Below are 12,920 nucleotides of genomic sequence, written 5' to 3' on the forward strand. Positions count from 1 at the left end.
GACCATATGATAGTGACATGAGAGGGTAAATAGGGAAATTTGTTTTGCCAAATAAGGAATAAAACAAAAGAGGGAAGATCTTTTGGAAACACCCTTAAACGGAAAGAGGGAAGATCTTTAGGAAACGGGGGGAGTATCTTTCATTACATATTAGTAAAAATTATAATAATTGAATATTAATAAAGTACTCATTGAGACGAATCAAGCAAGACACCACATGACTATATTTTTTCTTATATATTGAGAAAAATCTAAAAGATTCTATCTAATTGTGAATAGTGTCAATATTCTAAGTGAGAAAGATAAAAAAAATACAAAGGGAGTATTATTATTTACTAGTACAGTTGTTCAAAATAATTATTATTGTTGTTGTTGTTGTTGTACTTATTAATATTGGTAATTATTATTAATCTTGTTGTTACCATTATAAATGTCATTGTTATCATTATATTAAGTTATTTTCTTGTTATTAAATAATAGAAAATTAAAGGCCATGTGTTAAGAACATAAGATTGACGCAAAAATAAGAAATATATAAAATATGATATCTCAAATTCATGACAACGAAACTACTAAGTTCGGATTACATTTCAAAATAAGCTAAGTGTCAGTTACAAATTATAAATTTAGATTCGGTATACCTCTTCCTACTGAATTCCAAATCTCTTTAGCTATTTGAAGTTGCACGATATTTATTTCTTTTTTGCTCAAGTCATAGTTGTTTGTATATCTTATTTTATTTTATATGGAAAAATAGAGTTGAGTTTGCCGACTTCTTAAGTCATTAAGTGTGAAACATTTTTTTAAAGGGAAAGTGTGAAACATTGTGTAAGTGCTCTTATAAATTAATGACTTGAGTTATATAATTATTTTTAGTAATAATAATAATAATTATGATTATAATTACTATTGTTGTTCTTATAATAATGATAATAATAATTATTATTATTAATAATAAAAGTTGTGTAAAAGTTGTAATAGAAATAATTAAAATGATAATAATAGTAATACTATAAAAAAGATCTTATAATGTATTGCATAATAATGATTTACAAAGTAATAATATAATAATATATTTTATAAAAAATAAGATCTTGTAAATCAGATCAGATCAGATAAATTCAAATCAGAAAATTTCAGGTGAACTAAACATAGCCTGAGAATAGGCAGAGGATACCGAGAGAAAGAACAAATTAAACATATATTATGTGTGCTGTTCCCAAAACAAAACGCATAAAACCACCAAAAGTCATTTTTTATTTTCCGTTTAAATTTCTGAAAATTGAATGAATTTAGTTTTTTCAAACGTTTTTTCCGAACACGTTTTGTTTCCCTTTTCAAAAAATTAAACGGAAAACTGAAAAACAACAATGATTTCGAACGGCTCCTTAGCCTATGTTCAGTTCACTTATTTTTGCTTATTTCAGATCTAATCAGATCAGTTCAGATAAAAAAAAATAAGTTCAGATCAGTTCAGATCATGCTTATATTTAAATATCATTATTACTATTAAATATCTTTCATTACGTATTAGTAAAAATTATAATAATTGAATATTAATAAAGTACTCATTGAGACGAATCAAACAAGACCCCACATGACTATATTTTTTCTTATATATTGAGAAAAATCTAAAAGATAAGATCTTGTAAATCAGATCATATCATATCAGATCAGAAAAAATAAGTTCAGATCAGATCAGATAAGTTCAGATCAGAAAATTTCAGGTGAACTAACATAGCCTTAGTTTACCGTTTAAAATTTAAGAGGAATAGCATAAGATGAGTAAAAGTAGAAGTGATGAGGTGGCTTCATATTAATTAAGAGAGGTGATGAGGTGGATTCACTTAAGAATCTTTTGGTAGGACTAAAGGTGCTAAACGGGTCGGGTCGGGTCGAAAATTTAACGGGTCAAGGACCCTTGACCCAAACCCGACCTGTTTCCTTGTCTATTTGCTAGGAAGTGGCTTTGGGTGTTTGGTTGAGCGTAGGAATTTGTAATTGACACACGAATTTCTAATCACCAAAGGGGTTTGGTGTTTAATTTCATACACTTCATACGAATTTTCATTTCCTTGAAAATTCTATTTCCCGTGAATTTCCTATTTCCTGCATACCAAACAACTACACTAATTTGTACTTCCTAGGAAATCCAAATTACAGTGCAATTTGAGGTGAATTAAACGACCTCTAAAGGTTAAAATTTGCATTGGAGATAATTGTGCAAAAGCAAAATAATAAAAATAATTACATAGGTGATACCGCGATAGGTTTAAAACCTTAACCCAAACTTTGAACCAACTTAACTAATAAATAAAGGATTTTGCCATTCGATGTCCTAAAATTTGTTACTAACACCCTAAATACATATTTTAATACTGTATTTTATACCTTCTTATTTCTTCCCATTACTCTCTTCCTTCCTTTCCCTCACTTCCTCTTTCCTTTCTTCTCAGTACTCTCTTCCTTCCTTTCCCTCACTTCCTCTTTCCTTTCTTCTTCCACCACTATCACCAACACCTGTCCACCAGTCCCACGGATCCACCACCTTATAAAAGCGACAATGTTACTTCGATTGAGTAGTATCAAAGGAATATCCAGACAACTCACCTTCAAAAATCTGAAAACACCAAAAGAAACAAATCAATCAGCAACAAAACAAAAATTACATTCACAAAACAAATCCCACAAAAAGAGAAATTAAGATTTGAGTTTACGAGAAAAAATTGAATTGGTGAACGTCCATGATAGACGCTCCACCACAAGGCATCCATAATAGGCTCCCGCACCTGTGATGAAGCATCTACCATGGACGCCTCACCACTTTTTTTAAAAAAAAAAATTCAATTGATTTATTCTACCATGTATTTTTGCAATGTGAAAAGAGATCCAATAAAACTTAGTCTGATTGGATGGATAGGATTGGTTTTCGGCTTAGGCTTCTATTCTTAAATTTGATTTCGTTTCCATGTACATGTTGAGACCAATTTTGTTAGACTCGGAAAGTTGCTTCTTGTCGCCGGAGGAAATGATGTGTCATCGAAGGGACCATGCTCCTAGAAAATTGGTGGTGGTGGTGGCTCCAGTGGTGGAAGAATATGAGGAAGGGGAAGTAAGGAAAAGCCAGAAAGGGTAGAAAGAGCGTACACAAATGCTATATAAAAGTACGTATTTAGGACGATAGTAAGAAGTTTTAAGGCGACATTTAAAAACTCACTAAATGAATCGCATTTGAATCAAGTCATTTACTAAGAACTAGACCTGGTTATTGGTCCAGTCAGGATTAGTGCGGGTCGAAAAGCGTGTCAGGTCATAAAGAGTCACCTCATAAAGGAGTCTGGTCAATGCTGACTGATGACGGGTTGATAATGGGAGGGTTGACAACCGACTAAGAAAAATAATCAATTGAGAGAAACAAAAGTGAGTTTAATTGAATAAGCAATTATTTTTACAATATCTAACTAGTTATTAGGCCCGGGCTAATGCCCCGGATAAGAAAAAATTTCATTTATTAATATTGTACTAAATATATTAGTATAGATATACAAATTTACCATCTTTTATCATTAAATACAACTTGGTCTAGTGGTTAAAACTTTAGTAAATGAACTTGAGGTCATGGGATCAAAACCTATACTATGCAATTTTTAATTTTTTTTATTGTACATGGATTACATGAACTAAAACTCTCTAGGGAGAGCGCCATGTGGCACCGTTCCTCTTTTACGCACGTCTTTTAATATATTAGTACTAGAATTTTTTGCACGCGATGCGTGCTTTAATTTTTTCAAAACAAAAACTCGATTTTCTTCGACGTAAGAGTCAAAATTTGAACATTAGACATACGAAGTATAATTGTTTTTATTTGCAAAATTTGATTGGTTTAGTTTCTGTCACTTAAGTCTCTCACCATTCTTTTTTTTTTTTTTACTTTTCAAAGTTAAGTTTTATGAACAAAATAGAAATTTTATTGAATTTATTTATGATTTCTAATATTATAATTTTTTAGTTGATTTTTGAATTAAGTACAGTATTTCATAAATTGTAAAGAAAGTGGACACTTTGATTTTAAGTCAATTTTTTTCCTAGGTTGTAGTTTGTAAGTGAATTTTTAAGTTTTTATAAAGTTTCCTTATTTTAGTGATTTGCAGTAAGTTATGCAATTTTATGATTTTAGTTGACTTGTGAGTAATTGTTATAATTATATTTTTGGTATTTTTGTTTGAAACCCTCTTTGATTTGTAAGTGAATTTGTAATTTATTAGAATGGGAAGGGGGTAACATAGTCTCTTCATTCGGGGACACCATAGTTCCTCCTCTCCTTATATAATAGAGATATGTTGTACTTTAATTCTTGAATGATATTTTACATAAATCTTTTTACCTTGATAATTAATCACTATTATATAATAGCAAAAGATAGGTCCAAATATATGTAAAAGTTTCATTATATATAGGAAACACAATAAAAAAAGTAAATAATTTTTTTCCTTGTCTAACTTTTAAATTCTGATTTCACTACAAATACACCTCTATTTTTTTTTATCATGACCCACCATTAACTGGTGAATGGTTCTTGAGAGTACTGATTTGTAAGTAAATTTTTGTAAATATTTTTGTATGTATTGATGTTCTAGGTTATTAGTTTTAGTTTGTATGTTAATTTTAAGTTTTAATAAAGTTTCCTGATTATTTGAGTGATTTGCATGATTTTTATAACGTGATTTTCTCAATTGTATGAGTGATTTGTAAAGTTTCTTCTTTTAATTGATTTGTGAGTGAGTGTTGTAAATTAATTTTCGGTAGTTTTCTTTGTGTGCCAATTTTGATTTTGACATTCCTTTTGTAATTTAGAAAGGGAAGGGGGACAAAATAGGCATTTCGAAAGAGGACACCATTGCTCCCCCTCCCCTTATATATAACATTTTTTGCACGCGATGCGTGCTTGAATTTTTTTTCAAGACAGAAACTCGATTTTTTTCGATGTATGTAAAAGTCTGAATTTGAACATTAGACATACAAAGTATAATTTTTTTTAGTTACAAAATTTATTTGGTTAAGTCTCTGTCACTTAAGTCTCTTACCAGCCTTTTTTTTTTTTTAACTTTTTAAAGTTAAATTCCATGAACAAAATAGAACTTTTATTGAATTTATCTATGATTTCTAATATTATAATTTTTTAGTTGATTTTTGAATTAAGTACATTACTTCATATATTGTGAAGAAAGTGGATACTTGGATTTCAAGTCAAATTTTTGTGAGTATGCATTGACGTTGTAGTGTATTGGTTGTAGTTTGTAAGTTAATTTTTTGGTTTTTGTAAAGTTTACTCATTGAGTGATTTGTATAATGTAAATATGCAATTCTAAGTGATTTGTTAGAATTTTATTTCCAGTATTTTTATTTGAATCTCCCGTTGTTTTATAAGTGAATTTGCAATTTAGAAAGGAAAAAGGGTAAAATAGACTCTTCATTCGGGGACGCCATAGCTCACCCCTTCCCTTATATAAAAGAGATAGATTTACTTATTAAAATAATTGCAATATTTAATCAGCCATATAATGACTCTATCTAATAATGACCCTGTCCATTAAAGTCTTATAAATTTGACCCCAACCCTTTAGTCATTAGGCTACCTTATCCAATAACCAGATCTACTAAACCCACTATTTTAATATCGAATTCGACTCAAGCTATGCAATTCTTTCCACCTCAAAATTAGAGATGATAATGACAATGGTGGACATTAAAACCCATGATAAAACAAGTCAATGATTTGACAAGGAAAGGAAAGGAAAGGAAAGGAAAGAGTTAAACAAGTATTATAGACAATACATGAAAAAATGGATATATTTTCACTTTTACTTGAGTCCAAAAATGATTATCTCACATAATTGTAAACTAACTTAAAGGAACTATCCCCTCAAAAAAAAAAAAAAAGAAAAAGAAAAAGAAAAAGAAAAAAACTAAAAGGAACTGAAAACGATTCAAATAAAGAAGTGGACTAATTGAACCTTTTTTTTCTCTTTTGATCATTGGAAGTAAAGAAAGGATAAGTAAAAATAAAACATAATTATCAAACAAGGAAAAAAAGAACAACCTCAGCCTTAAACACTTAGCAAGACCTCATTGGCTCGAAGTTGGACATTCTATTTGAAGAACATGCCAATTTAAGTAGGACAATCAGTAATTCTAATTCAGTATAAAACATAAAATTTTGAACAGTTATCTCTTGGGAAAAGCGTCAAGAACAGACGAAACTCTTCTCTGGACAAAATGAACTTGTATTACCTTTGATGCTCATTCAACCTTCATCTGCTTGAAGAACATTGCTTACTCCGAAATTCATCAGACAATAATGTGTTCATAAGCTTCTGAAGCCTTGCAGCACCAGGGCCTGGCTTAAAATGGGAATAGTTACCTCGTAATGAGCAGGGATCAGCCGCATCCCCAATACACCATGCTCCAGGTGCAAATCTGTTTGAGCGGCCTAAAAGCTCCTTATCAATCTTATCCAAAATTCGATCATTCTTCGCAAATTTGCGAGCAAATATTGCACCACTTTTTACCATCTCATCAAAATCCTTCATTGACAAAATGCGAGGGTGCTGTTTTGGAGGATAGTCCCATGCAATATAATGAAGATCATGGCCTATTGCTGTACTGCGCCACTCCTCGGTATTGCAAATTACAGTATGAAAATAGCTTTCAGGAGAAGAGATAAAATTAGTCATATACATTAAGATTGTCCTTGGGAAATTATCCCACCCCCATATACAGTATTCCACAAAAGATCGAGTCACTACCACCCATGCTGAACCTGCACATGGTATGAAAATCAGAACACTTCTCCAGGGGCAAACTAAATAAAGAGCAAGAAGAGGGGAGGGGCGGGGAGAGACAAGAACAACGGAAAAAAGGTGATCCAGACTGATAAGCCAGTCCAAGAGAAATTTAAGTTACAAAATCCATAGTGAAATTTGAATCTACAATGGCAAATTTGGGTTGATTAACTATGAAATGGCTCTCCTTCTCTTGACTGGACTCAATTGCATAGCTTAATATAAGAGCTAAGTGGTTTGACAGTAGATCTCGGTTTATAATTATATAGGAACCTTGCATGGTCAAAAAGAAAGAATCAGGAGACATGGCCCTATTATCCCACAAAATACAACCACGTCATCACTTAGCACAAGGATTAAAGGCACAAATGCAAAAAACTTCTTACAGAAAAAAACACATCCTGCCTGTGTTGCTTGGCATTGTACAAGCTGTTTCCCGAGCAAATGCCCATTTTCTGATCTTGGCCCTTAAGGTGTGTTCTCTAGTCCATTTTGACTTATCTGAATTAATTGCAGTAGTGAATTGAACTATGGTAGCCCTCAAGAAATCTTATCTATACTTAAACTCTTGGAGATAACTCTTGAAGGTTAAAGCAGAGCTTTAGTGTTCTGATAACTCTTCATTTGGAGATGTTATGTTGAATTTTAACCCTTCTGAAATTATGTTGATGAAATTGAATGAGTTATCTCTCTCCCCTTAGTGGCTTTAAATCTTTGGTGGATCCTTTCCATGTTCTTTGTAACTTCCATTTTACTTCTCTCTAACATTTTAAAGCTCTGTTCTCCTACCTTAAAAAACTACTTATTTTGAGAAAAATTCTCGTAACTCGAAAGTTAAGTTTAAAGCTAATAGGAATATGTTAAGATAAGTAAAGTTCAAAGTTAATAAATTCAGATTAGTAAGTCCAAGGTCAGGGCTAATAAGGTCTCTTTATAGCAGAGCAAAACTTCCAATAATGTACAACAAGTTTAGATAAGTTCAGTTTAGGAGTAACAAGTAACAACTTCTATAACGTTCAAGTCAAGTTCAGGAAAATATATGTTCAAAGAGCACATCCTTAGATAATCGAATCTAACTTTGGATTTAGATTGCTTTATGCACAAAATTTAATCCAAGTGCAGATCCTTTTGGATTTTTATGCACTTTATTTTTGTCATTAGAGGATCAAAATCCGATTCTTTCAATTTCCAATCAGAACACCACCCAAAAAAGATCATTGTTCTTTCAAAGATTTTAAAACCTAGTAATGCTCCAAGGCTCTCACATACAACAACTTAAGAACAAAGTCAAGGTCGGTAAAAAAACTTCTGACATAATCAAAATTATGCAATTGAAGGTGACTTGGGCGTTTTAAGTTGAAACCTTATATCTCCCCTTCCTTTCCCTTCGTTTCTCTTCCCCCTCTCTCTTCACTCTCTTCACACCATATAGGAAGAGAGAGAGAATCAAAGTTAAAATAAATTAGGAGAAACCAGACCCCATGTTATACATCTTATGTTGCTTGGACTTTACATTGTACCTAAGACACCTAACCCAGATCCTCAAGCCCTAAAGGGGGGGGGGGGTACACAACTACACATCCTATGTTGCTAGGACTTTTAATTGTACCTAGAATGCCTAGCTCCAAACCCAAATCTTCATGCCCTAAAGTTTGCAAGCCAAAATCTCACAAACTACCCTTAAGTCCAAAGATAGCACACCCTATCTAGTGTATTGGATGAGCAGAAACCACACCAACAGAACCTATAATCCCATCTTTAAAAGTGGGGTCAATAGACAAAGCCCAGTTTTCTAGCTTTAAAGTAGATTACAAAGTTTGCAAGCCAAATGGTCCATTTGTGCTACATTCGATTAACTTCCAACACGCAATGCGTTGAAAATTCTTAAAACCAACTAAACATAAATGAGAAAATGACTGGGTCAAATCAGGTTTGTGTTTGGTCTCGCTTCAGGCTCAAGTCACCTGTTTCTAGGTCGTGATTGGTTTAGGTCATTTTTGCTTTAGATCGGAATAGGTTTGAGTTGAATTTTGGGTCTGTTCCAGATCCACTTGGTTAATTTTGGGTTTCTGTTCAAGATCAGATTTTTGTGAAATACAAGTTCAGTCTAAATATCGCTCGAATTAATCATAGGTCTAATAGTTACAGTCTTTCTCAACAGCATGCTTAGACATACACATTTTGTAATAACATTATTTAGCAAGCCAGATGCATATCTAGAATTGTGTAAGACCACTAGAACTAGAATAAAAACTTCTGACCGTGGAAACATGGAATACAATACAAAACAAAGATCCAACTAGACATACCAGTAAATAACTTAAAAGCAGTAGGAAGTGATCGACGCTGGGTAGACTCAAAAAGATCAGATTTTTTGGATAAGTAGAGGCCAGGATCAACGGCGATAGGCATTGCTCTATGTCTCCTGCAGATTAAAATTGAATTAAAATACAAGTGAAGAGCAGATTAATATTGGATTAGAATACAAGTGAAGAGCAGATTAAAGTCTGGTATGCAGCAAAAACATACTCACAGTTTCCACCCATCTACCATCTGCATATGCTCAATAAAGTTCAGTTTCCGTGACAAGTTGGCGAAAACATGAAACAAATCTGTGCAATGAAAACTAAAATGAGATTTATACTTTTGTATTAAGAACTGGGAATTTAATACATCCCAACCATAGCACAAAAACCAGGACTCTGTATTAATAGCACATATAATGCCTCTATGTCTATATGGGCATCCACCCATCTACCATCTGCATATGCTCAATAAAGGATGGTAGAACCAAGGATATAAGCTACTAATACTACATCAACAACTCTATGAGGAAAGAGGCAAATGTTTAAAAGAGTTCATTCATAAATTTAAGTTTAGATATTTCAGACAGAATGAAGATAATGAACAAGACTTTATGCTACTAAACAAGCAAAAAAGCTGCAATGAACATCGACCAATTTGCAAAACGTATCACTTCTTCAAACCCGTTGCACCATATATACGAGAAACCCATAAAGCCAGATTTTCTTTATACAACAACCAATAAGGGATCCATTGTTAGTAGGCAGGAGGTTGTCAAGCAAACAGCCTTGCCCCTAACCATACTCAACCCTCTACACTGTAATCTCCTGTACAAAAATATGATTATAACTTATGCATTAACATAGTTGTTATATAGAAAAACAAACTGGGTTTATATTACATAACACTCCAAATAACTTATAGTCTTAGCTTACAATCTAACACCTCAGTTAGGATTCATCCATGTAGAGAATCCTGTTTGCCAACACATTATTGGAAAAAAAAAGGTGATGTTCAGAAAATTTGCCGCCAAAGGAAACAGACTATTTAACCGACAAGACTAAGAAACTCAGAAATTGTAATTTGTCGCCATCGAGTAAAATCTGGAGACTCAATTTTCCATATTTAACAAGGTAAAATAATTGGCTAGGCCTAGGAGTTTATATAAAATAATGCTTCAATACTTATCTCTTAGCATGTTGTACTGACATGATAAAGGTCCATTCTAGAAATGACTACCACCACCTAAGTCTTGGATATTCGCCGGCTTTGTCGTAAAATGTTGGCCTTGTGTCTCCTAACTAGTGTACAAAAGACTAGTCCAGAGTCACTGGGACATACAGTTCAGCATGCAGAGCACAGACAGAAGAGATGTGAGAGTTGTGAGCTAAATAACCAAGCCATCCTCCTGTTGGTTAAGCTCCCTCCTTCCAAGAATGACTCTTCTACTTTTGTATTTTAACATATTTCATTGACTATAATAATTAGTCAATGAATGCCATTCAACCAAATAAACCTTTTCACAATATGCCATTCAACCAAATAAACCTTTTCACTATATGCCAATATATATTATGTATCCTACTCATTAAGCATACTTTACCTGGTTGATGAGTTAACTAGTAAATCATTTAGGCAATGAGAGCATAAAATTTGGTTATTAGGCTTGAGTCATCAAATCAATCTGTTTATGCCATTTCCACACTTTATAAATATATAAATGGCGTGGATACAACCATTCACGTTGCACAAGAAATGAAAAGCCAACTAGAAAAACATCAACTCATGAACTCCATCATGATTCTAGTTGAGGTTTCTTCTCCCAATTGCTTAAAAATTAGTTAAACACATCAAAGCAAATATTAGGAGACCCTACATTTAGCCAATTCACCTTCTTCCTTCTACAATATCACTTGACTGAACTTTCACTTCAAATAAAGCTAATAGAACTTCTTTTATTTATCGAAGAAGTCACGCAAAGAAAAGAAAAGAGAAAAGGTTCCAAAGCCTTCTCAAACCCTTTGATTGACTTTGTGAAAGTCACACGGATCCAGCATTACTAAAGTATCCAATACATAAGAAACCACACAACATTGAAGAATAAAATCCATAAAACAACAGCAATGTCAAACATACATCAGGCAAACCGCAAAAGTACAAGACAAGTGACAAAAACTCACCATCTTGCGTCATTAGAGGATAATCCGAAGCGCTGAGGTTAATAAACCAATCCCAATTCAAACTTTCCCTTACCAAAATAGCAATAGCTTGCAGAGTGCAAGCAATCATGGTTGGACCCTTATAAGTCACCAAATTCGATTTATCCATCACACGTACATTCTCTACTTCACGAAATGTCGGATCACTTTTAACAGACATTATCAATTCTAATCTTTCCCTAGGTGGAGCTTCAAAATCCATATGCAAAATATACTGATTTCTCGGATGATACACTGCTTGCAACACTCTCATGATCCTCTGGCTATCACCTATTGTACCAGATATAAGATAAGCGAATCGAGGCGGCTCCTTGTCCGAATTCCTACTCAATGCTGATAATCTTTTAATTTCATCTTCCACAAACAAATCATTCCACTCCTCAGATTCACCAACATTCATACCATCAAACTTCGATGCATCATCATCAAAAGTAGGCGAATATAATCCGGAAAAATTAGCCAACAGAAGCATTATAGATACAAGTAGACTTGCAAAAAATGGAATAATCCACTTTTTATCACTAAAAAACCTGCTTGAATTAATGTTCACATTCTTTCTCATAGCCATTCAGGTGAGCAAATTAGGTCACTGTACATTTACTTCAATCTAACAGTTTCTTTTCACAATCAAAACTTCCATAACTACTGGATCATGCAACAAACAGATTGGAAGATAATCGAAAACCTAAACTACTCATAGTTGAAAGTTCTTCCTTCAATTCTGGATTCTCTCGAAATTTGTTGAAGATCCAAAATTTCAAAGTTAAAGCTAATAGGAGTAATACCTTTGGATTATTGGAAGATCCGAGTTTCGAATCTCGTCGTAAAAGCTTAATTTTGCTCGGAATTTTCACCGGAAATGCGATATTGTGTGTGATAATTAGTCAACTTTAAGTTTATTGGATGAACAGAGAGAAAAAGCAATTGTACAGCAGCAGAGAGAGGAAGTAGACGGTGAGTTTGAAAGTAGAATTTAGATCTGGATTAATTATGATTCAGCTAAAATGGGGGATTTGGAAAGTTGATACCATGAACTTTCTTGAAACTGACTCTACTACACACGACTACGCAAGTACTATAATTTGCGTTTGTTATGCTTCAAATATTGTCAAACAAAAGGTAAAACATTACTTAGAAAGCTTTTTCAACCTAGTCTTGAAAGTTGAAAGTTAACTAAGGATTTGTTATCATCATATGTGGAGTATATATAATATTTATATATATATATGCGTTAATGAAAATAAAAAAAAAAATCATCCTACGTGACATCCTCATATTTTTTTCTAGTCTTTTATTATTTCAAGGTTTTTTCATTTTTTCAGTTTTTTCATTTACATATCATGTGTCACTAATTGGAATGAAACAATGCAAATCTGTTGTGTGATTCTTACCATCTTGAAATTAGGAATTAATTGATATTATAATCCTTAAATCAAGGTGGATATTAATAACTTCCATAGATGGCCAACTGATGAGGAATCATTAATAGGTTTTTTATCCTTACATCAAGGTGCATACTAATTATTTTCATATTGGTTTGTTGATGAAAAATCAT

General features: G+C 32.8%; 1 protein-coding gene across 2 annotated transcripts; it reads right to left on the minus strand.

Annotated features, from left to right (window-relative positions):
* Positions 1 to 5,992: 5,992 nt before the first annotated feature.
* On the minus strand, positions 5,993 to 12,538 carry LOC104892583 (beta-glucuronosyltransferase GlcAT14A). Of its 2 annotated transcripts, XM_048645003.1 has the most exons (5): positions 12,151 to 12,537; positions 11,327 to 11,774; positions 9,376 to 9,454; positions 9,152 to 9,267; positions 5,993 to 6,820 (listed from the first exon to the last, which is right to left on the minus strand). In XM_048645003.1, exons 2-5 carry the CDS (start codon positions 11,763 to 11,765, stop codon positions 6,312 to 6,314), a joined length of 1,143 nt encoding a protein of 380 aa, XP_048500960.1. In that variant the 5' UTR covers positions 11,766 to 11,774; positions 12,151 to 12,537; the 3' UTR covers positions 5,993 to 6,311. The 2 variants fall into 2 exon arrangements, with proteins under 2 accessions (XP_048500960.1, XP_010676853.1); XM_010678551.3 differs by having other exon boundaries at positions 11,327 to 12,538.
* Between the last annotated feature and the right edge of the window lie 382 nt (positions 12,539 to 12,920).

Source organism: Beta vulgaris, chromosome 5 (genome assembly GCF_026745355.1).
Source record: "Beta vulgaris subsp. vulgaris cultivar EL10 chromosome 5, EL10.2, whole genome shotgun sequence".
NCBI lineage: Eukaryota > Viridiplantae > Streptophyta > Magnoliopsida > Caryophyllales > Amaranthaceae > Beta > Beta vulgaris.